General features: G+C 51.9%; 2 protein-coding genes across 5 annotated transcripts; one reads left to right on the top strand and one right to left on the bottom strand.

Annotated features, from left to right (window-relative positions):
- Window positions 1-611: 611 nt before the first annotated feature.
- GCDH (glutaryl-CoA dehydrogenase) lies at window positions 612-7,317 on the top strand. 4 transcript variants are annotated; one of them, XR_013995102.1, is made up of 13 exons: window positions 612-729; window positions 817-946; window positions 1,036-1,071; window positions 1,324-1,467; window positions 1,589-1,651; window positions 1,927-2,097; window positions 2,833-2,962; window positions 3,042-3,258; window positions 3,727-3,830; window positions 4,088-4,213; window positions 4,534-4,694; window positions 6,063-6,219; window positions 6,997-7,317. XR_013995102.1 is itself a non-coding variant. In XM_081076530.1 (13 exons), exons 2-13 carry the CDS (start codon window positions 856-858, stop codon window positions 6,296-6,298), a joined length of 1,317 nt encoding a protein of 438 aa, XP_080932656.1. In that variant the 5' UTR covers window positions 612-729; window positions 817-855; the 3' UTR covers window positions 6,299-6,591. The 4 variants fall into 4 exon arrangements, 2 of the variants coding, with proteins under 2 accessions (XP_080932656.1, XP_080932657.1); XR_013995103.1 differs by lacking the exon at window positions 6,997-7,317 and adding an exon at window positions 6,295-6,591; XM_081076530.1 differs by lacking the exon at window positions 6,997-7,317 and adding an exon at window positions 6,295-6,591 and having other exon boundaries at window positions 6,063-6,132.
- Window positions 5,673-19,099, bottom strand: SYCE2 (synaptonemal complex central element protein 2). Its single transcript, XM_081076533.1, has 5 exons — window positions 18,960-19,099; window positions 18,217-18,332; window positions 8,122-8,332; window positions 7,026-7,214; window positions 5,673-5,977 (listed from the first exon to the last, which is right to left on the bottom strand). The coding sequence occupies exons 1-5, from the start codon at window positions 18,972-18,974 to the stop codon at window positions 5,930-5,932; spliced, it is 579 nt and encodes a 192-aa protein (XP_080932659.1). The 5' UTR covers window positions 18,975-19,099; the 3' UTR covers window positions 5,673-5,929.
- Between the last annotated feature and the right edge of the window lie 791 nt (window positions 19,100-19,890).

Here is a 19,890-nt window from a genome sequence, read left to right as displayed (position 1 = left end):
CAATCATAGACAAGAAGCCACAAAGACATTCAGCCACACAGACATTCAAAACCAGCCACCGTTACACAGGCACAAAACCACCCCGACAACAGCCCAGGCATAGTCAGTCCCACTACATGCAGATACACAGTCACTCAAGCACAATCACACACACAGACGCACAGAATCACATAGCACTCGGAATCACGCCAAGTCACACAGTCACTCGCGGCTGCAGTGCTTCCTGGGACAGACTAGCCGACCGGTTGGGCTGAGATCGCTCTCTAGAGCCCAATTCCTCTTCACACACACAAGTACCCCTTTAGAGGAGACCTCGAGGTCTGGCCTCCTGAGTTCCACAACTTATTTTTCTCCTGCTTTAGCTCCCTCGTTTAACTCCAGAATCCCTTTGCACACGTCCCCAGCAACTGACCAACCAAGAGTGGGCCGAGCCCCCTCTTTGGGCCAATCAGAGCCGGAATACAGCTGGCCAATCGTGTAGGCGCACTCGCCGCTGCCCTTTTCCTGTCCTGCTTCTTAAAGGAGCTAACGTGCCTACCACGCCTGGGCGCGCCCGCTTTCACCCAGAAGCCTGCTATTGCCTTTTTAACATGCTTAGCCGTGTTGGAGTCAGTTCCCAGGACGAACCAATGAGAAGCTCCATTCCGCCTCCGCCCCTCCCATTCAGCCGGAGGTCAAAAGCCATCATCTGGTGTTTTGTGGCCTGTGCGGGGAGCCGAGGGGCGTCTGGTAGGGACTGACGAAAAGGGGCGCGGGGCGCAATGGGCCATGGCTGCGGATGGGTGCCGCTCCATTCTGATGCTTCCGCCCCTCCAGGTCGGGCGTGGCTGCTGCGCTCGCGGGACCTCTGCCCACATGGCTCTGAGAGGCGTCTCCTTGCGGCTGCTGAGCGGCGGACACCGCCTGCGCTTCCTGCGCGCGTGGGGCTCGGCAGAGGCGCAGACCGGTCAGTGTTGGGTCGGGGGTAGGAAGGGGAGGGTGGAACCGGAGGCTCGGGGACTTTCTCGGGTTTATTTTCTCGTCCTGTGTTTGCAGAGAAGGGCGGAAAGACACAGAGCCGGCCGGCCAAGTGTAAGCACCTCTCGTCACGCCGTGCTTCTGCGGCCCTTGCCCCACGGTCTGTCTGTCCCGGGTGGGCTTTGTCCCAGAGTCCGGGGGCTGCCGGGGCGGAGAGGCCAGGGCCGAATGCGCTGAGGCAGTGGGTTTCCCGAACAAGGGCCACCTTGCCAGTTTTGTTTGCAGCCCATGTTATCCTGGAACTGGATTGGAGTGGAGGATTCTGGGAGAGGAGGGGCTGAGTTGAGTCCCTGCTCCTTCTCCCAGCCTTGCGTCCAATGTTTGACTGGAGGGATCCGCTGGTCCTGGAGGAGCAGCTGACAGCAGATGAGATCCTCATCAGGGACACTTTCCGCACCTACTGCCAGGAACGGCTCATGCCCCGCATTCTGCTGGCCAATCGCAACGAAGGTGCCCCGGCGGGCTGGTGGGCACCTCCACCATACACACCACCTCTGCCTCCTCAATCCCTGAGGTGGGGGCTCCAATGGGCCAGGGCTGGCCCTGAACTTGGGCCTCTGTCCCTTTGCAGTTTTTCACAGGGAGATCATCTCAGAGATGGGGGAGCTCGGTGTTTTGGGCCCCACGATCAAAGGTAGGGACAAGTTTCTCTCCACGTTCTGCAGCCCCAGCTGTGAGCTGGAAAGCCCCTTCCTTTCCCTGAGTTTGGGTTTCCCAGTCTGTAAAGCAAGGCTTTTGTCCCTCTGACCGGGGATACAACGAATACATCTTCAAGATAGAGTCAGCTGGACACCCCCTCCTTGGGCACCCCTATCTATCTTTGTTTCTTGGGCCTCATGAGTCACTGGTCCCCGCTGGGTCGGTTTGGGCCCCCATTGTCCTATCTCCCCTCCGCACCTCCCTCACCAGGGTATGGCTGTGCTGGAGTCTCATCAGTGGCTTATGGGCTCCTGGCCCGGGAGCTGGAGCGCGTGGACAGCGGCTACAGGTCAGCGATGAGTGTCCAGTCCTCCCTTGTCATGCACCCCATCTACGCGTATGGCAGCGAGGAGCAGCAGAAGAAGTACCTTCCCCTGCTGGGTGAGCAGCTGCCTGCTGCCAGGGGACCCTGGTAGAAGACAGTCCCAGTGGTCTGGGACTCGGGTGGGCTTTCTGAGCCCACCTGAGCCTGCTTTCTGTTCCCACCTCAAGTATAGCACCAGGGGCCACCTGAATCCCTTGCCAGAGCCTGAGCCTCACCCCCACATCTGATCCTGACCATCCCCTCCTAGGTCTCTATTGACTTTCTCTCTGGCCCTTTCTTACCACCATCATCTCCCTATCTCCCTCTTGATTTGCTTTCTGTCTCCCCCATCCTACACCAACGTTTAAAATCTTCATTTCTTGACTGGGTTCGTGAGTTCCACATGAGCAGGCCTCTGGTGACCTTTCAACCTCATCTGTGGCCACTCTCTTGACTGTTCTGCCCCAGTCAGACTCAGCTACTTGGAATTCTCTAAATGTACCACTGGGCCTTTGCATGTCCTTTTCCCACAGCCAGGGCTTCTCTTCTTGCTTAACCCTTTTCACTCCCCTTCAAGACAGTTTAGCTGACTTTTTCCTGCCTCCTATGAGGCCCCACCCCATTATGGCATTATGACTATGACCCAGGGGTGGGGGTGAGGGGGCGGGGACTTGTCCCTCCAGCAGCGCCTGGAAGTGCCGTGAGGGCAGGGCCAGATCTGCCTTAGCCTGGCTTGGTTGAGAGGCTGACACTTTTCAGTTGAGGGCATGAATGGGGTCAGGGAGCCTTTTACCAATGTCTTGTGCGTACAGCCAAAGGGGAGCTCCTGGGCTGCTTTGGGCTTACAGAGCCCAATCATGGAAGTGATCCTGGCAGCATGGAGACCAGAGCCCGCCATAATCCATCCAGCAGGACCTACACCCTCAATGGGGCCAAGACCTGGTGAGGGGCCTGGGTGCCTCGCGTGGGTGGGCAAGGGCAGAGGGGCAGCGGCCAGACTCACTGCCTGTCCCATCCCCAGGATCACCAACTCGCCTGTGGCCGACCTGTTTGTAGTGTGGGCTCAGTGTGAAGATAAATGCATTCGGGGCTTCCTGCTGGAGAAGGGGATGCGGGGCCTCTCGGCCCCCAAGATCGAGGGCAAGTTCTCTCTGCGGGCCTCAGCCACGGGCATGATTGTCATGGACAGTGTGGAGGTGCCAGAGGAGAACGTGCTGCCCAAGGCTTCTGGGCTGGCGGTGAGCAGAAGCCATCTTGGGAACTGATATCAGGTCACATGCAGGTTTACCTTTCTTGGGCAGGCCCCGTGCTAGGGTCCCAGCTGGAGACGAGACAGACATAGTCCCTGTGTACTGCCCCTTTTTGGTGACTATCTTGTTCACAATGGCTCTGCCCAGGACAGTATGGGCCTGAACCAGCTTAATCCTTTGGCACATACACATCTTCCTGTCTCCTTATGTCAGGCCCTAGATTTGAGCAGCCAATCCAGATCTTAGGATGGGAGGAACTGTGTGCAAACCAAGAGTGAGCTGGCACTGAGCAAGGCCTGTTGTACATGAGCTTCAGTACCAGGGCCTTGTGTGATTTAAACAGCCTCTCTGACTCTTTGAATATCTGAGGGGGTGTCCCCCTACTTCAGAGTTGGTTCTGAACAGACCCTCTCAGCTCCTCCTGGGTGGGACTGAGGCCCCCTCTCAATCCTACAGGGTCCCTTCGGCTGCCTAAACAATGCCCGGTATGGCATCGCCTGGGGCGTGCTTGGAGCCGCTGAGTTCTGTTTGCACACAGCCCGGCAGTATACCCTGGACAGGTGAGCGGAGGCTACCTTGAGAGCTCTTGGGGGCGCGCTCACATTCCATCCTTTACCTCACTGGCGGCTCCCTGGACCCCACCCACCCGGCCTGAGTTCCCTGCTCTGTGAAATGGCCAGGGAAGTCCTTCTGAGCAGTGCCAGGCTGAGTCAATGACGGGGCCATGGTGAGCTCAGTGGGGCCTGAGGCAGCCTGGGAAGGCTTCGTGGGCCGGTGGGCACCTGCTCTTGAACTGTCCCTAACCTTGCCTGCCTAGGATCCAGTTTGGTGTCCCGCTGGCCAGGAACCAGCTGATTCAGAAGAAGCTGGCGGATATGCTCACTGAGATCACGCTGGGCCTTCATGCCTGCCTGCAGCTTGGCCGCCTGAAGGATCAGGACAAGTAGGGGCTGCTTGTGGGGGAGGAAGAGGACAGCTGTGGTAGGACCCTGTGCTTCTCCTGGGCATGGTGGTGGCTGGCCCTGGGATGAAAGGTCCTTCCTGCTGGTGGCCCCTGGGGACCCATCCCTTTTCTCCCTCTTGGCCTTGACGGGCCAGGGCCTGCCCTGCTTGTCCCTTCTTGGGAACTTGGTGTCTCCTGCTATGACTAATGCAGGGAGTCCTCCCCTGGCTGGTTTGCCCAGCGTGTTGGGGTGCCTGGATGCCTGGAGCGGGGTTAGTTCTTTGTAATCAACGCTTGTTATATGTCTGTGCCATTCCCAGGGCCACCCCAGAAATGGTCTCCCTGCTAAAGAGGAATAACTGTGGGAAGGCCCTAGACATCGCCCGCCAGGCCCGAGACATGCTGGGAGGGAATGGGATTTCTGATGAGTATCACGTGATCAGGCATGCCATGAACTTGGAGGCCGTGAACACCTATGAAGGTGAGAGCTGAATCCTTTGGAGAATGGGGGAGGGTCAGTTGGCCTCAGTGTTTGGGGAAGAGGGACAGGGAGGAGGGGTGGAGCCAGCAGACTGGAGCCCTTCTCCCAGCTGTCCCCACTGGCAGTGTGACCTGGGACAGGTCCCACCCTGTACCCCTCATCTGGAATGGCTCACACTGGGGCCGAGGAGGTGAGGCGTTCTTCAGCCTTTCCTTCAGATGCTGGGGGAGGGGTGTTACCAAGCCTGCCGACAGCTTCATGGGGCAGCCCGAGTGGGGCACGATGCTCGGTGAGCTGCTGATGCAAGGGAGTGAGTACACACAAGCATCGCCACTCCATGTTATGTTAAGAGAAAAAAGGTAAACCATTTGCAGACTGGTGTTTGCACCTGGCAACTGGTTGTGACTCGCATGGGGCCCAGAACCCCTGGCCTCACAGGAAGACAGTTGTGGAAAAAGTTAATTAAAAAGTGGGGGAAAAAGGACAATCCAGTGTGAGACAGGCAGAAATAGAGGGGCAGGTACTTGTCTCTTAGGAGGAAAATGGAATGGAGTTAGGGCTTGAGGCAGCAGGAGCTCCCTGGGCAGAGACAGTGAAAGAGCTTCTGAGTGCTATTCCGAATGGGACATTCTACAAACTGCAAAAGGGAGGGGTGGGGGACACGGGGACAGGAATGACCCCAAGGCTAAGCAGGGGGGACCTTCAGATTGTTTTAGAAGGTGAGGGACCAAGGGGAGGGACAGTGTCAGGCATGCACTTTAGAAAGCAATCGGTATTTTGTTCCATAAAAGGGAGTAAGCTCTGCCTTCTGCCCTGTGGGAGGTGGGTGGCGGCTTCAGGAAGCAGGTAGCCTCAGCTGGGACAAGTGATTATGTGATGTTTGCTTTCCTTTCCCTCCTGTGGCTGAGAAAGGGCCTGATGTGTTTCTAGAGTCCATCAGAGCTCTCTACCTCCATGGGAAGGAAGCACGACTGGATTGAAAATCAAACATTTAATGAACTATGCAGGGCTGGGGTGGGGTGAATTTGCCACATGTGGGGGTCACGAAAGCTGTACCCATGGTGGTGGCTGGACTTGCTGCTTTTTGGGTCTAGCACAAGAAGCTTTTTTTTTTTTTTTTTTTTCCCCAAGATGCATTACAGAACTGAAAAACAATTTTCTCAGTGTGGTCGGAATGGTGGCCTCTGAGCCTTCTCTTGGTGGCTGTCACTAAGAGGCGACTCTCCCAGAAGCTGTCAGCATTCGCCATCTTTGTGGGTCTGTTCTTCTTCCAAAGTAGTAACCTGGGGAGGGGACATGAAGATTGTCTTTAAAGGGAAGTTGTGAACTGTTAAGAATCCAAACTGACACTATAATTATCTTGTCCAGGCACTCACGACATTCACGCTCTGATCCTTGGAAGGGCAATCACAGGGATCCAGGCGTTCACCACCGGCAAGTGAGCACACGTCATCCGGGAGCCCAGATGGTCCCGAGCCCCTCCCAGGGAGCTGCTGTGAGCTGAGCTTACTCAGAAAGGTGGCAGGTAGAGCCAATTTTTATGGTGGGAGGTGAGAGACTGATTTTTCAATATCAAAATTTCCCTTCTGAAATCACTCAGATGAGCTCCTTAAAAAGAAGATGGAACTCTGTACTGACTTTCTCAGATGGAAACAGGTTCCACTTACCTTGGAACAGAAACTTCTCTTGACAGAGCAGGGAGAGGGAAGGACAGTGACACAAAAGCAACCTCTGTGAGACCCACGGACCCGGTGTCTTACTGAGTAAACCCCACACACACAGCACGAGTTCCCTGTTTGCCCTCTGACCCTCCCATCTGGGGGCTAAGTGCCTTATGCTGGAAGTTGGGGCAGAATAACTGGGGGAAGAGAGAATAATAAAGAGTCTGCATGTCTGACCCACAGTGTTGGGTTACATTTACTTGGAACTACCTGAGAAGTCCTTTCAGTCACAGGAAAAACAAATACATGTGGGGGCAGTGAGGTGATCAGATGTGGCGGGTATTTCCTCCCATCCCCAGTGACCTGGCCGATGTCTGCGTCTTTGGCTCTGCTGTAATCAGTAAACTCATTAGGCATTGCCCAGGGCTCACGGCTGTGGGCGGAGGGGACTTTGTCCTTTCTGTCACCACAGAGCTGGCCACACAGCGGTGGGAAATAACAACGGGCCAGCTTCTCAGCTCCAACATACCACGTTACAGGGGAGCATGGGGCCACAAGAGTGATGGCAGGAACACCTAGGGCTTTTCTGTGTTCGTTACATCCTTAGTTTCTGTGGACATTTCCTTTCATCCTCTCCTCAGGCAGCAAGCCCTGCAGGGGTTAGTCTTACCTCCGGCTGGACGCACAGGTCTTTGTACACGGTCTCCACGGTGTGGCACACTTGTTTGAGCTCTGTTTCCAAATGGCTGATCTTTGCCATTTTCTGGCTGAACTCTTGAAGCTTGTCCTGAATGATCTTGTTGTGGTGATTATAAAGCTGATACATCCTCTCCTCTAGCTTCTCTGTCAGATCCGAAACCTTTTAAACAATGACATGTGTTCTTGGACAATCGAACCAGAGGCATCACAAGACTTGTATTCTAAGTGGCTAAGATTTCTGCAGTTTATCACATTAAAGTGGTAAAAACAATTACAGTGACTGGGGGTGAAACCGCCTAGATTAAAAAGAAAGCTTTTTTTAAAGGTAAGATTGCAAAATTCTATATATATAGTATGGGCTCCACTAGGTTAGGAAGTAAGTACATAACAGAAACTAGAAAAACACAAGCAGCAAAGGGGCTTCTGGGTGGCAGGATCATAGGAATGTTTGTATGTTTTTTTCTGCTATGTTATACTTTTCTCTACTTCTCTATTTCCTATGCGGTACCAGAGTGTGTACTGGTAGGGAGGGCGGGTGGCAGGGGGACAAAAAAGGTCAGCCTGTCATCAACAGATGTTCCACTCATAGTTGTGCATTGTGAAGAAGCATCGGGAACAACCATTAACGTTGGACCTGAATATAACATCAGGCTTTGTTAGACATAAGCCCCGGACATGCTGAGGGACCCCTACTTTCCCATCACAAACCATTTGACTTTGGAGGATAAATGGCTGCGTTAACGCGGGCTGTGCCTCAACCCTTACTCCCGTAGCCGTTAGCCCTAGTATGAAATAAGGGTGCTGGGCAGTCGAGGCAGATGTGCCTTGGTCCCTCATTCTGACTCTCACTCAGGCAAATTTTTTCTAAAGCTTATTTTTCCCATCTATAAAGTGGGTCCAATCTCTACAGGACTAAGGTGAAATGAGGTACTATATGCAAATTGCCTGGCATCATGCTGGGAACATAGCCCGCTCACCAGGTTTCATTCCCTCCCCTTTCACCTTTTACCTATGGACACCCCACCCCCTTTGAACAGTGCAGGTGTGTGCGTGCGTGGATCTGTCACCTTGGTCTTCAGGCTGTCCCTGAAGTTGGTCATGAGTGCGTGGTCCTTCTGCCTGCTCTCGTTGATGTTTTCAATCAGCTCCTGGGCCCTCTTCTTCAGGATCTCAATGCTTGAGTCCAGAGAGGAAAAGTAGGGTCCCGACTTCCCTTCCAGCACCATCGGCTGGCGGTTGGCACTGGAGGTGGCTATAGAAGGGCTAGAAACCTGACTTCTGAAAGTACAGGAAACCAAGGTCAGCGCCAAACTCTGCCCAGAGGAGCTATCTGAATTAGCTTGGTGGTGGGAGGAGAACAAGTATTGTGTGATTGTGTGTCTCCTGTGGGTAACGCTTGCTTATTTCATTCACACACCCACCCTGAGAGGCAGGGACGGTATCCCCATTGTATAACTGAGAAAACAGACCCAGAGGCACACACAAAATCTGTCCAAGTTTCCGTAACAAGGTCTGCCTGACTGAAGCACACCGTCATTTTATGACACCCATTTGCTTTGAAATGAGCATCAATAATACTATTTATATGTATCATAGATTCTTTCTTAGTTGGATCTTCCTATCACCAACCTGCGGTATCCCTTTCCATCCCTTTCTAAACCTTCTGGGTGATGCCTGAAGCCTGCAATCCACCTGGGGCTCGTGTACCTGCACATCTCCCACCACATGAGGAGGCCTGTCAAGAGTTATTTATGTTAAAAGATTTTTTAAATGCACAAAGAAAAGAGTTATGTTTGTCCCACACTACACAGGCCTGTAATGATGTAATTCAATTAAATAGCGTGTTAGCCAGTGAAATGGCAAAAAAGTGACAGCCGCCTAATAAAGCTAAACTGAATGAATAAAGGTTAAGTCTAATAAAAGAAAAACTATTAAATCAAGTATGGGGAGACAACCATAGATTGGGGCAAAGACCATAAAAATCTAGAAGGATTTTGCATACAGATTGTTTGACAGGGCCTGTAAGTTTCTGTCTTTAACAACAAAACTGGGAATTGCGGGTAATTCATTACAAACAAGGCATATGAAACAAAAATTGCAATCTGATCCCACTGGTGTTTTAAATTAAGATAAAATGTTTTAAGGTAAGCTATATTTTCTTTTTTTGCTGCTTCTCTGCTTTATCTGATCTGTCAGCACTTTCCATCTGCCAGGCACTGTGTCACTGCATCCTGACGGTAAGGCTTTGGGGTCTGTCCGCTCATCATCTTTACTTCATAGCTGAGGGCACTGGCTCAGCCTGATCACTTTCTCAGGGTCATCAGCCAATTCTATGGCAGAGCTGGGTGTGGCACCCAGATGGCTTGATTCACAGCCTGTGTCCTGCTTCCTCTTAGGTCCTTAGTTTCCTCCTTACCCTCTGAGGTCCTTCCAATGCTGAGACTCAGAGGTGCACCACCGCGGTTCTTACCAGTTCACACCGAAGCCTAAAGTCGCCATGACCGCGAGCCAGGCACTGCTTTACTTAGAAAAACACATCTTGGTTTTCTGAATGTTCACAGAACTATTTTTCTTGGCTTTTTCCTGATTGCCTGAGCTCTTCTTTTTGGCTGAGGATATAAGCACAGTGAAACGCCAACACATGCGATCTTGGGTGGCCAGAGCTCTCATCTGCACAAAAGTGCTCAGGCCCGAGGATATGGCTGTGTCCAGGTTCTCATGTATTCCTTGCCAGATTGCCTCTTGCCTCTGTGCCTTTGCCCCTGCTCTCTGACATCCATGAGACCTAGCCAGACCACTGCCTCCTGTGAGAAGCCATCCAGGTTTCCCGTGCCCATCTCTGTCACTGCTCACGTCCCTATCTCCCCAGAGGGCTCGGTCCCATTTATCTCCACATTCCCAGCATCCAGCATATAGTAAGTCCTCCACTGTTTGTTGACTAAATGATGGACACCTTCCATCAGATCTATTCCTCCTCTGGCTTTCCATGCAAGTTCATCTGCCTCCAACACAAGACGCTGTGTCCAATGCATTTTAAAATGGGAAATTATCTCCAATTGAGGCAGATATTTCTACAGCAAAAATTCATATCAGCTAGAAAACAACAAACCAACTAAAGACTCCATGAACATTCTTGTAAAAGATGTTTTGCAGGCCGGCCAGGTGGCTCAGGCGGTTGGAGCTCCATGCTCCTAACTCCAAAGGCTGCGGTTGGATTCCCACATGGGTCAATGGGCTCTCAACCACAAGGTTGCCGGTTCAACTCCTCCAGTCCCACAAGGGATGGTGGGCAGTGCCCCCTGCAACTAAGATTGAACACAGCACCTTGAGCTGAGCTGCCACTGAGCTCCTGGATGGCTCAGTTGGTTGGAGCGCGTCCTCTCAACCACAAGGTTGCCAGTTCGACTCCCGCAAGGGATGGTGGGCTTTGCCCCCTGCAACTGGAAAACGGCAACTGGACCTGGAGCTGAGCTGCGCCGCGCCCTCCACAACTAAGTCTGAAAGGACAACAACTTGAAGCTGAACGGCACCCTCCACAACTAAGATTGAAAGGACAACAACTTGACTTGGAAAAAAGTCCTGGAAGTACACAGTGTTCCCCAATAAAGTCCTGTTCCCCTTCCCCAATAAAATCTAAAAAAAAAAAAAAAAAAAGATGTTTTGCTGTGAGACAAAGGTTTACTAAGGAATTTACGACCTCTGAGCCTGCAATTACTCTTCTAAAGGGAGGGGAGGCAGAGATGATTTCAGACCAGATGTGGGACACACTGACATTTTAACATTCAGATTTTTGTAATATCTGGATGCATGTGGAGAACACAGTGCATCCAGAATGTTTCTAATAGGACAGCCATACTCAGCCGGATGGCTCAGCTGTTTAGAGCACGAGCTCTCAACAACAAGGCTGCTGGTTCAATTCCCGCGTGGGATGGTGGGCTGCACCCTCTGCAACTAAAGATTGAAAATGGCGACTGGACTTGTTGCTGAGCTGCGCCCTCCACAACTAGATTGAATGACTTGGAGCTGATGGGCCCTGGAGAAACTGTTCCCCAATAAAATATAAATAAATTCCCCAACAATAAAGAAAGAAAGAAATGGACAGCCATACTTTGTATGATGGTGATGGCGCTGGGTGCATAGGTTCAGGAACTTCTGCTTTGACGACCGGAGGCCTCAAGCACCAACGGCCCTCCTGTTCTAAGCCTGGGGCTCCATCACTTCAGTCTCGGGTTAGTGACCTCACCTTAGCCCCTTTGCCCTTCAATTCTGTCACACCCACCCACTAAAACCCCACGCCCTGGCTCTCCACAACCAAGCATGGTCTCTTTTCCCACACTCAGGAATCTGAGTGACCCTGGAGGAAATCACGACCCCGTGAACAAGGTCACTACAGAGTCCAGCTCTCCGTCCTCAGTGGGGTCCTCAGGGCCACTTGGCACCCTGTGTGTGCCCTGGTCACCTCCCTCATTCCTCCCATCAACCATCCCAAACCTTTATAATTCTCCCATCCCTGGCCCCATACTTGCCTCCTCTCCCCCAGCAGATACAGTGAAGGCTAATAATCCCCTTTACTGCCCCCCGTAAATGTATCCACACTGCCCTTCCTTTTCCAAACTCCCAGCTTGGCACGCAGGCAAGGTGTTCTGGGCTCCCAATCCCATCCCCGGTGTCTCGCCTTCTTGTATATTTGGCCTCCCCCTTTGTCTGGTCCTTCGCCTCCCCCCCCCATATGTCACATCAAGTCTCTTGCATTAAAAAACACACACAACACACACCCTCTCCCCTCAAACACCAGGCCTCCCTCAGCCAGCCACCTCCCTCTTTACTCCCCATCACCACCAAGGTTCTAGAAAGAGATGCCAACACTTTCTGAACGCATTTTCTCACCTCCCACTTGCTTCTCAGCCCACTGCAATCAGTTCTCAAATGAAGCAGCCACTGGCAAGGTCCCCAGTGACACCTGGCAGACACCGCCCTTGACTCTTGGCAGCAGATGGTGCTGTTGACCACCTTCTCTGCCATTCCTGACATGTGTCCCCAGGCTCCGTCCTCAGCCTCACTCTCTTCCCTTTACACCCTCATTCACGCCATTGCTTTGCAGCCAGGCCTCCCACACATCCTACCTGCTGGCCTTTCCTGCCAACCCCCCAACCCCCAACCTGTCCGATGCACAGCCTGTCGTTCCCCAAAGGCACCCATGCAGCTGGGAATGTCCTGGCAGCTTCTTTCCCTACCTGAGTCCTGCCTTGTTTGAGAGTCTTCCCTGGCTGGGTTACAGACACCCGGCCTCCAGTGTCACTTCCCGCACCTCAGCCTCTCCTCTAGACTCCAGGGGGGCTGGACCGGGCCTCACCTCATTTGTCTTCATATCCTGTACCTACCCCTCGTGGTAGGAGTAATAAAGGTGCGTCAAGTGAGTGAATGACTACCCAGGGCGTTCATTACCATCCACACTTCCACGTCTCCGCAACGTATCACCCCCACACACACCTCTGCTGGGCTCCCCACAGCATACCCGACTCCCTCCGGGCCCTCTCTACTTGGCTGTCCCAGACGCATCTCAAACTCTTCCACATTTCCACACCAGCATGATCATTTCCCCCCCAACCTGATTTCGTCCCCCTCGCCACCAAAAGCCACCTGGTTCCCAAGCCAGAAACAGCAGTTAGCCTGGAACTTGGCTTGTCCCTGTCCTACTATATCCTGTCATGAAACCCTCTCATTTCTCCCTCTTTAATCTCTCTCAAATCTATCATCTCTTCATCTAACCGTTTGCGACCCCAAGCCTATTACTTCTCACCCGCGCTCCAGTGACCGTAGAACACAATCTAATGTCCCACTTCTGCTCCGTAGCCTTCGAGAGCCCCCCCCCCCTGCCCTCTGCCACCGGATCAAGTCCAAATTCCCTAGCACAGCACCCACGGCCTTCCAGGGCCCTGGGCCTCCACCTTCTTTCCAGCCTTATTCTCTTTCCATGCTCCACTCCCAGCAATTTGGAACCTTCCAGTTTCACCAAACCCATCAGCCTTTGTCTGAATTGACTTTCCCTTTGTGCCAATTTTCTGAGGCAACATTCAGAGCTTCCGCTAGTGCACCCACATGGCACCTCTGCCTACTGTTCATAACGCTCCCCGATTATTCGTGTCAGTTCCCTCCAGGGCACTGTGCAGGCTTGCGCCAGGGGGACAGCATTCTGCTCAAACCAAAGGTGTCACCAATGTTTGCTGAATACGTAAGGGAACAAACTACATCCTGAGAGGAGCTGAGTGTAACAGTCCCACTCACAAGCCTCCGGGACCCACAGTTGCCTTGCTGACCTGGCGGTATAAGGCTCCTGAAATTAAAATCAATGATGGTACCAGGTGCTTCTTTTTCTATAATTGCTCACAACCTGCTTGAGCTGCTAACGGTTCAAAGCTGCTCCTTTCTCAGGCTCCGGGGATGAGGCTGGAATGGGTCTTCCAGGCGGCTATGCAAATGGTGAAAAATCATTTGAATTCGGCTCATTCAAATTTCAATGTGGGACAAAGGCCTGCATCAGATGTCTGCAGAGAGCCTCTTGATTTTTTCCAACCTCTCCTTTGGGGATTTATTCTTTTCCATTTCATTTTTCTTAATACTCAGCAGCTGCATATTCATCAGGATGCTAATGAATCAGAGGCTTCCCTGGGCCTGCATTCACCAATTAACTTTAATAAACAAAATGCACGGTGTCCTCTCCACTGGCTTCCCCCTTTCCCGGGGCCTGCTTCTGTTGCCGAACCCTGGATGGAGGCCAGGGAATGGAAGTCGGCCCAACACAGCAGCTCGGGCGGTGGGGGATCAGAGTGGGGGCTTTGAACACATCGCCATGCTCATCTATTACGGTCTGTCCTTTTAAGGAGTCCCTAATTCTGCTGTGAGGATTAGGACATAGTTCCCGAGCAGGGACCCACGCTGGCAGGGGGCCCCGGGAACTGTAGAGGAAATGGGTCTAAGCGAAGAGACCATCTGTTTGCTCCAGGTAAAGCTGTGATTGGCAGGTGTGTGAGCCAGCACCGCCCGCTGGTGCCCGCTGCTGGGGCCCTCCCTCTGTGGCCTCTAACAGATATACAAGTAAACAATCCGCCAACCACTTATGACCACCGCAGGCAGCAGTCCCTGGAGGGCAGGCAAGCTAATCAAACATTCAAAGAAGAACACAACAGAATCTCCGGTGTGGACAAAAAGAGGCTTTGCTGAAGTACAGCCAGCAAGGAGGAAGGTCTGAATCAAAGCCGCTGAGCCGGTCCTCACCCTCTGCTTTTCTCTCCTGAAACATGTTCATATTTTAATCATGTTGCTGAGTGTCTGCTGCACTGGTTCTCATCCATCTGTTTTGCGGCCCAAAGCTCTTATGGGACTCCTTGAAGCCTCACAATGATTTGCAATTGTGTTTGTTCACCATTTAGATCCGGGTCTAAACATGCTATTGGCAGGAAGATATTATCAAACAACTTCAGTCGTTTCCTTCTTTTTTTCTGGTCTCCACCTGAGAGCACACACTTGGAAACCCTCCCACCCTGTAGCCTGGAATCTGGGAGGTAAGGGGAAGCTGGCTTTTGGCCTGGAATCCTCAGGGCCCTGGCCCCCTCTCACTCTCTCCCCAGGTGATGAGCTCATTCACCTCACAGCTGCCACTGAAACAGTGACTCCCACAATGCCATCTCGAGCCCCCGGCCCACCCTGAGTTCTGTGTCAGAAAGACCCACTATATCCCAGACATGTTCATGTACATGTCTCCAGCCACTGCTCAACAAGGGCAAAATGGGACTTGTGCTTTCGCCTCTGCCAGTGAAATCACCACCTGCTGGAAACCAACAGAAGCCAGAAAACGGGGAGCCAGTGGTGTGCTGGTCAGTACTTAGCAACTGGCTCCCTGGGTGGGCAGAGGGAGAAGAAAACCCTAATTGCCAATTTCCATGGTTCAAAGACTCCCACTACCGCCAATTTCAAGTTACCAATATGAAGTCGCTAAATGCCAGGTTGAGAAGAGATGTGTAGAACTAGCTCTTGCGAGTTGGTAGGAGCCACCTCCAGCAGACCACAGCATACCAGGATCCGGGTATCCCTGCTGCCAATCACAACACCGGACATGCCAGCCTTCTCACTGTTTTGTGAGCACACAAACCAGAAGACATGCTGGATGCATGCCCCTCCTCATGCCTCACTAAATGGCACCCCCCCACACAGAGCTTCTCTCCATCTGTCCTGCTAGATACCACCCCCCCCCGAGCCTCCCACCTGATCTCCCCATGTCCACTCATGACCCCTCCTGCCCATTCTACACAAAGTGGCCCAGTGTCTTTTTATAACAGGAACTTGAGCATGTCTTTTCTCTGATCCATCATTTCCCCTCCTAGGTGTCTACCAAAGAGAAATGAAAACATATGTCCATACCAAAACTTATACATGGATGTTCATTGCAACATTACTCACAAGGGCCAAAAAGTGGAAGCGACCCAAATGTTCATCAACTGATGACGAGATAAATAGAATGTGGCAGATCTACAATATGGAGTATTACTCAGCTATACAGAGGGATGAAGTTCTGATGCCTGTTACAACAGAGATGAGCCCTGAGGACACTGCTCAAAGAAGCCAGAGACAAAGGACCACGCAACTATACGATTGCATTGATATGGAATCTCTGGCAGAGGCAAATCCATAGAGACAGGAAGCATTGTAGTAGTTGCCAGGGGCGGGGAGGATGCAGGGATCGCGGGTGGTGATGGTTAAGGGGTGCAAAGCTTTTTTTGGGGTGATGAAATGTTATAAAGTTGACTGTGGTGATGGTTGCACAGCTCTGTGAATATACTGAAAACAAATGAATTGTACATTTTAAGTGCGTGAATTGTATAGTATCTGAATTATATCTCAATAAAGCTGTTACCGAAAGAGTCCTCAGGATAAAGTCCATAGCCAACGAAAGTCCCTGTGACCTGGCCCCTGCCAAGCCCTGCAGCCTTCCCGCCTCAGCCACACTGGCTGCCTTCAGGTCCCTGAACAAGCACAGGGCCTCTGCATAAACTCTTCTCTCAGCTCCTCCTTTCACTCCCACGCCCACTCAACACCCATTCGTCCTCACCTTCTAATTCAGCATTGCTTCTTCAAGGGCGCTGTCCCTGGCTCCCCTTCAGGGCTGGCTGCCCACAACGGAAATGTTTTCCCAACGCCCTGATCTCTTCCATGTCAATACTTGTTCAATATCTCTCTCCCCTTCAGATGGAAGCACCGGGAGGGTATGAGAGTGTCTGTCTGGTGGAACCCGGGTATCCCTGCTGTCAGTCACAATGCCTGACACACTGGCCTCCTTGTTGTTTTGTGAGCACACCCAGCTTATTCCTACCTCAGGGACTTTGTACTCTGCCGGCATGTTTGGGTCCCCAGATGCCTCCTGGCTTGCTCTTTCTCATGTGACCTCCTTAGAGATCTTCAACTACTCTAAACTCCCTGTCACTCTAGTCGCTTCTTACTCTGCTTTGTTTCCTCACAGCACTTGCCACCCGTTGAAACCACATTCTTCTTTTTTTTGGTCTATTTCTCTTTTAGAAAGTCAGCTTGGCAACAGACTCAGAATAGCTAACACAATACTGAAGAAGAACAAAATCAGAGGACTGATGCTATCCAACTCCAAGACTTACTATAAAGTTACTGGGGAAAGAACAGACAATAGATCAATGGAACAGAAGAGAACCCAGAAATACACACACACACACACACACACACATATATACAGTTAACTGATCTTTGCAAAGAAGCAAAGAAAATTCAATGCATAAAGAAGAGTCCTTTCAACAAATGGTGCTGGAACAATTGGACATCCACATGCAAAAAACTGAAGCTAGACAGATCTTACACCTTTCAAAATAATTAACTCAAATGGATCATAGATTTAAATGTGAAACACAAAACTATAAAATTCCTAGACAATTACATAGAAGAAAATCTAGGCGACTTTGGGTTTCGTAATGACTTCTTAGATATAACACCAAAAGAAAAAAAATGATAAATTGGACTTCATTAAAATAAATAATTTCTGCTCCAAAAGATACTGTTAAGAGAATGAAAAGACGAGCCACAGACTGGGAGCAAATCTTTGTAAAACACATTATCTGATAAGGGACTGATATCTAAAATATACAAAGAAGTCTAACAACAGTAAGAAAACAACCCAATTAAAAAATGGGCAAAAGATCTGAACAGACACTCCACCAAAAACAAATACAGATGGCAAATAAGCATAGAAAAAAACGTTCAACTTAATACCTCATCAGGAAACTGCAAATCAACACAACAATGAGATACCACTACTCCACCTATTAGAACGGTGAAAATCCAAAGCACTAACACCACCAAAGGCTGGTGAGGATGACGAGTAACTGGGACGGGAATGTAAAATGGTACAGCTATCTTTGGCAGTTTTTTTTAACAAAACAAACACACTCTTACCATGTGATCTAGCAATCGTGCTTTTTGGTATGTACCCAAAGGAGTGGAAAACTTAGGTCCGCACAAAAACCTGCACGTGAATGTCTATAGCAGCGTTATTTATAACTACCAAAATTTGGAAGCAACCAAGATGTCCTTCAATAGGTGAATGGATAAATAAACTGTGGTACATTCCTACAATGGAATATTATTCAGTGCTGAAAAGAAATGAGCTATCAAGAAATGAAAAGACACGGAGGAACATTCAGCACATACGTATTACTCGTGAAAGCAAGTCAGCTCCAAGAGAGCAGGGATTCTGCTCCCTGCTGCATCCCCAGTCTGGTCTGGCCAAAGCCAACCAAACCTCAATAAATATATGGTGAATTAATAAATGTCTAGGACAAAACCTTTTTTTTTGTCATCCTCCTCTGCTCTAAATTGGCCACGTGTCACTCTTGCCTCGTTTGCCCCCGTTACCACGTAGCATCTGCTAAGGACGATATACTCCTGAATTTACAATGTCTCCTCTAGAGTGTAAGCTCCCCGCTGTGTCCCCAGCACAGAGCCCGGTGCAGGCGCGTGAAAGATGCTCCACCAGCACCGGAACAAACGCGCCAAGAGCACGCGATGGTAGGGTCTCGGGGAAGAAACGGGTTAAAGAGAAGGACCCAGGGGCCCGTTTAGACCCGCTGGGCCGGGGGCGTCCTCACCTCGCTGGCCCGCGACCCGCTTCCTCTTCGCAGCTCTCCTCGCCCTGCTGTCGCTCCTTGCCGTCCCCCAACGGCTGTGGTTCTTGGTCCTTGCACTCTGTGTGCGGCACGTCCACCTGTGGGCACAGCCAGCACTTGAGAGACGGAGGGAGGGAGGGTGACACGTGGCCAGATCCCCTCCTCCCGTCCCGGGCACCTCCGTGGGACCCTGCGACATGGTAGGGACCCACAGAAGAGCTGGGCAGAGCTGGGCTGGGCACCAGGAGGTCGGCGCCGTGGGGTGAGGGAATCCTGCTGCTGGAGCGCAGGGCAGAGGCCGGGTAACTTGGAGGGGCCGCCGAGGGGGCAGGGAGTCCGCGAGGGGCGCTGCGGTGCGTGGGCTCCTAACTGGTGTGTGCGTGGGCCGGAGTCCTTCAAGGAAGGAAAAGAGAGAAGAGAGAAAGAAGAAGGAAAGAAACGGGTGCGGTGTATGGCTGTCTGAGCCCCTCTCTACACGGCCCCTGCCACGCGCCATGCGTGGAAGTCGGTGCTTCCGAGACTGCGGTCAGCGCGTCAGTCACACCGTCCGCCTCTCAGTCAGGGCCCAGTCGGTCAGTCAGGAAATCAGGGCCCGGACGGGCGAGGGGTGGCCCCGATAACAGGACAGGAGACAAGCGGCCGGCCTCGGGTACGCCGCGAAAGCCCGAGATCGCGGCCGTTCCCTGTCCGCCTGCCGCCGCGCGAAGGTAACAAGCACCACGTACCCCCCGTCGCTCCATCCCGCCTTTTCCCGCCTTCTCGTCTGCGCACGCGCCGCGCCACGCACGTGCTGCGGCGCGCTTCCTGGCCCCGCCTCTTTTGGGGTATATGCGCGCGCAGCGGGGCGGGGTCGGCCGTTAGCGGCGGTTGGGTTGTTCTGGGGCTGCGCGCGCACCGGGCGCAGTCGGGGGGGGGGGGGGGGAAGGTGGGGCGGGGGTGGTCTCTGCGCACGCGTGGTACGCTGTATAAATTTCCCGGGCCCAACGTGGGTATCCGCAAGCCAGTGGACGCTGAGCTGCAGTCACGTTTCAGTTCAACTGCTCTGCCCCAAGAAATCTTTCCAATAAAAGATTCTGACCCTTGCTATTCCCTGATTACTATTTATCGCTTCCAGTGAAAAAGTTTATGCAGTTACCTCCTTGAATCAGTTACCTGTGCTCTCCAGAACTAGCAGCTCTGTGAAAGCATGGTGAGGTCTGGCCCTTACAGAGGTGGACCAATATCCCTTAATAATAATGGTAATAATAATACCTTAATAGTAACATTGTTGTTGGCACACTAGGAGCCACAGACAAGGAGAAAATATTTGCACAATATAAATCTAAGAACTTGCACCAGCATCTACAGAGAACTCTCGCAGGTCAATAAGACACACAACCCAATTCAAAAATAGGCAAAAGATTTGAATAGGTGTGTGCAAAGGCCCTGAGGTAGGAGCAAACTCTGAGAAGGAGCCAGGAGGTCTGTTGGGGAGAGAGAGCAGGGATTGGGGGAGGCAGTGGTTGGGCAGGGGTTAGCGTGCGGGCTTGGGTGAAGGGTTGGGATTTTATTCCAATCGACTGGGGAGGAGGTGGAGGGAGTTCTCTTTGGGAAACCTGTCACTGTTCAATGTGGAGGGGCAGTGGGAATCCGTTCACATTGCTCAGCCCTTATGTG

This window comes from Rhinolophus hipposideros, assembly GCF_964194185.1.
Source record: "Rhinolophus hipposideros genome assembly, chromosome: 16".
NCBI classification, from domain to species: domain Eukaryota; kingdom Metazoa; phylum Chordata; class Mammalia; order Chiroptera; family Rhinolophidae; genus Rhinolophus; species Rhinolophus hipposideros.
The sequence above is the reverse complement of the archived record's forward strand: the minus strand, read 5'-3'. Positions and strand labels throughout refer to the sequence as shown.

Bases quoted from the DNA above. Each gene is read 5' to 3' on its own strand.
- GCDH (XM_081076530.1), top strand. From the start codon at position 856: ATGGCTCTGAGAGGCGTCTCCTTGCGGCTGCTGAGCGGCGGACACCGC. The intron at 1,072-1,323 runs GTAAGCACCTCT...TCCTTCTCCCAG, and splicing joins ACAGAGCCGGCCGGCCAAGT to CCTTGCGTCCAATGTTTGAC. The intron at 3,831-4,087 runs GTGAGCGGAGGC...TTGCCTGCCTAG, and splicing joins CGGCAGTATACCCTGGACAG to GATCCAGTTTGGTGTCCCGC.
- SYCE2 (XM_081076533.1), bottom strand. The intron at 8,333-18,216 runs GTGAGGACGCCC...CTGTACTTTCAG, and splicing joins GCGGGTCGCGGGCCAGCGAG to AAGTCAGGTTTCTAGCCCTT. The intron at 7,215-8,121 runs GTGACAGATCCA...ATTGTTTAAAAG, and splicing joins GGGACAGCCTGAAGACCAAG to GTTTCGGATCTGACAGAGAA.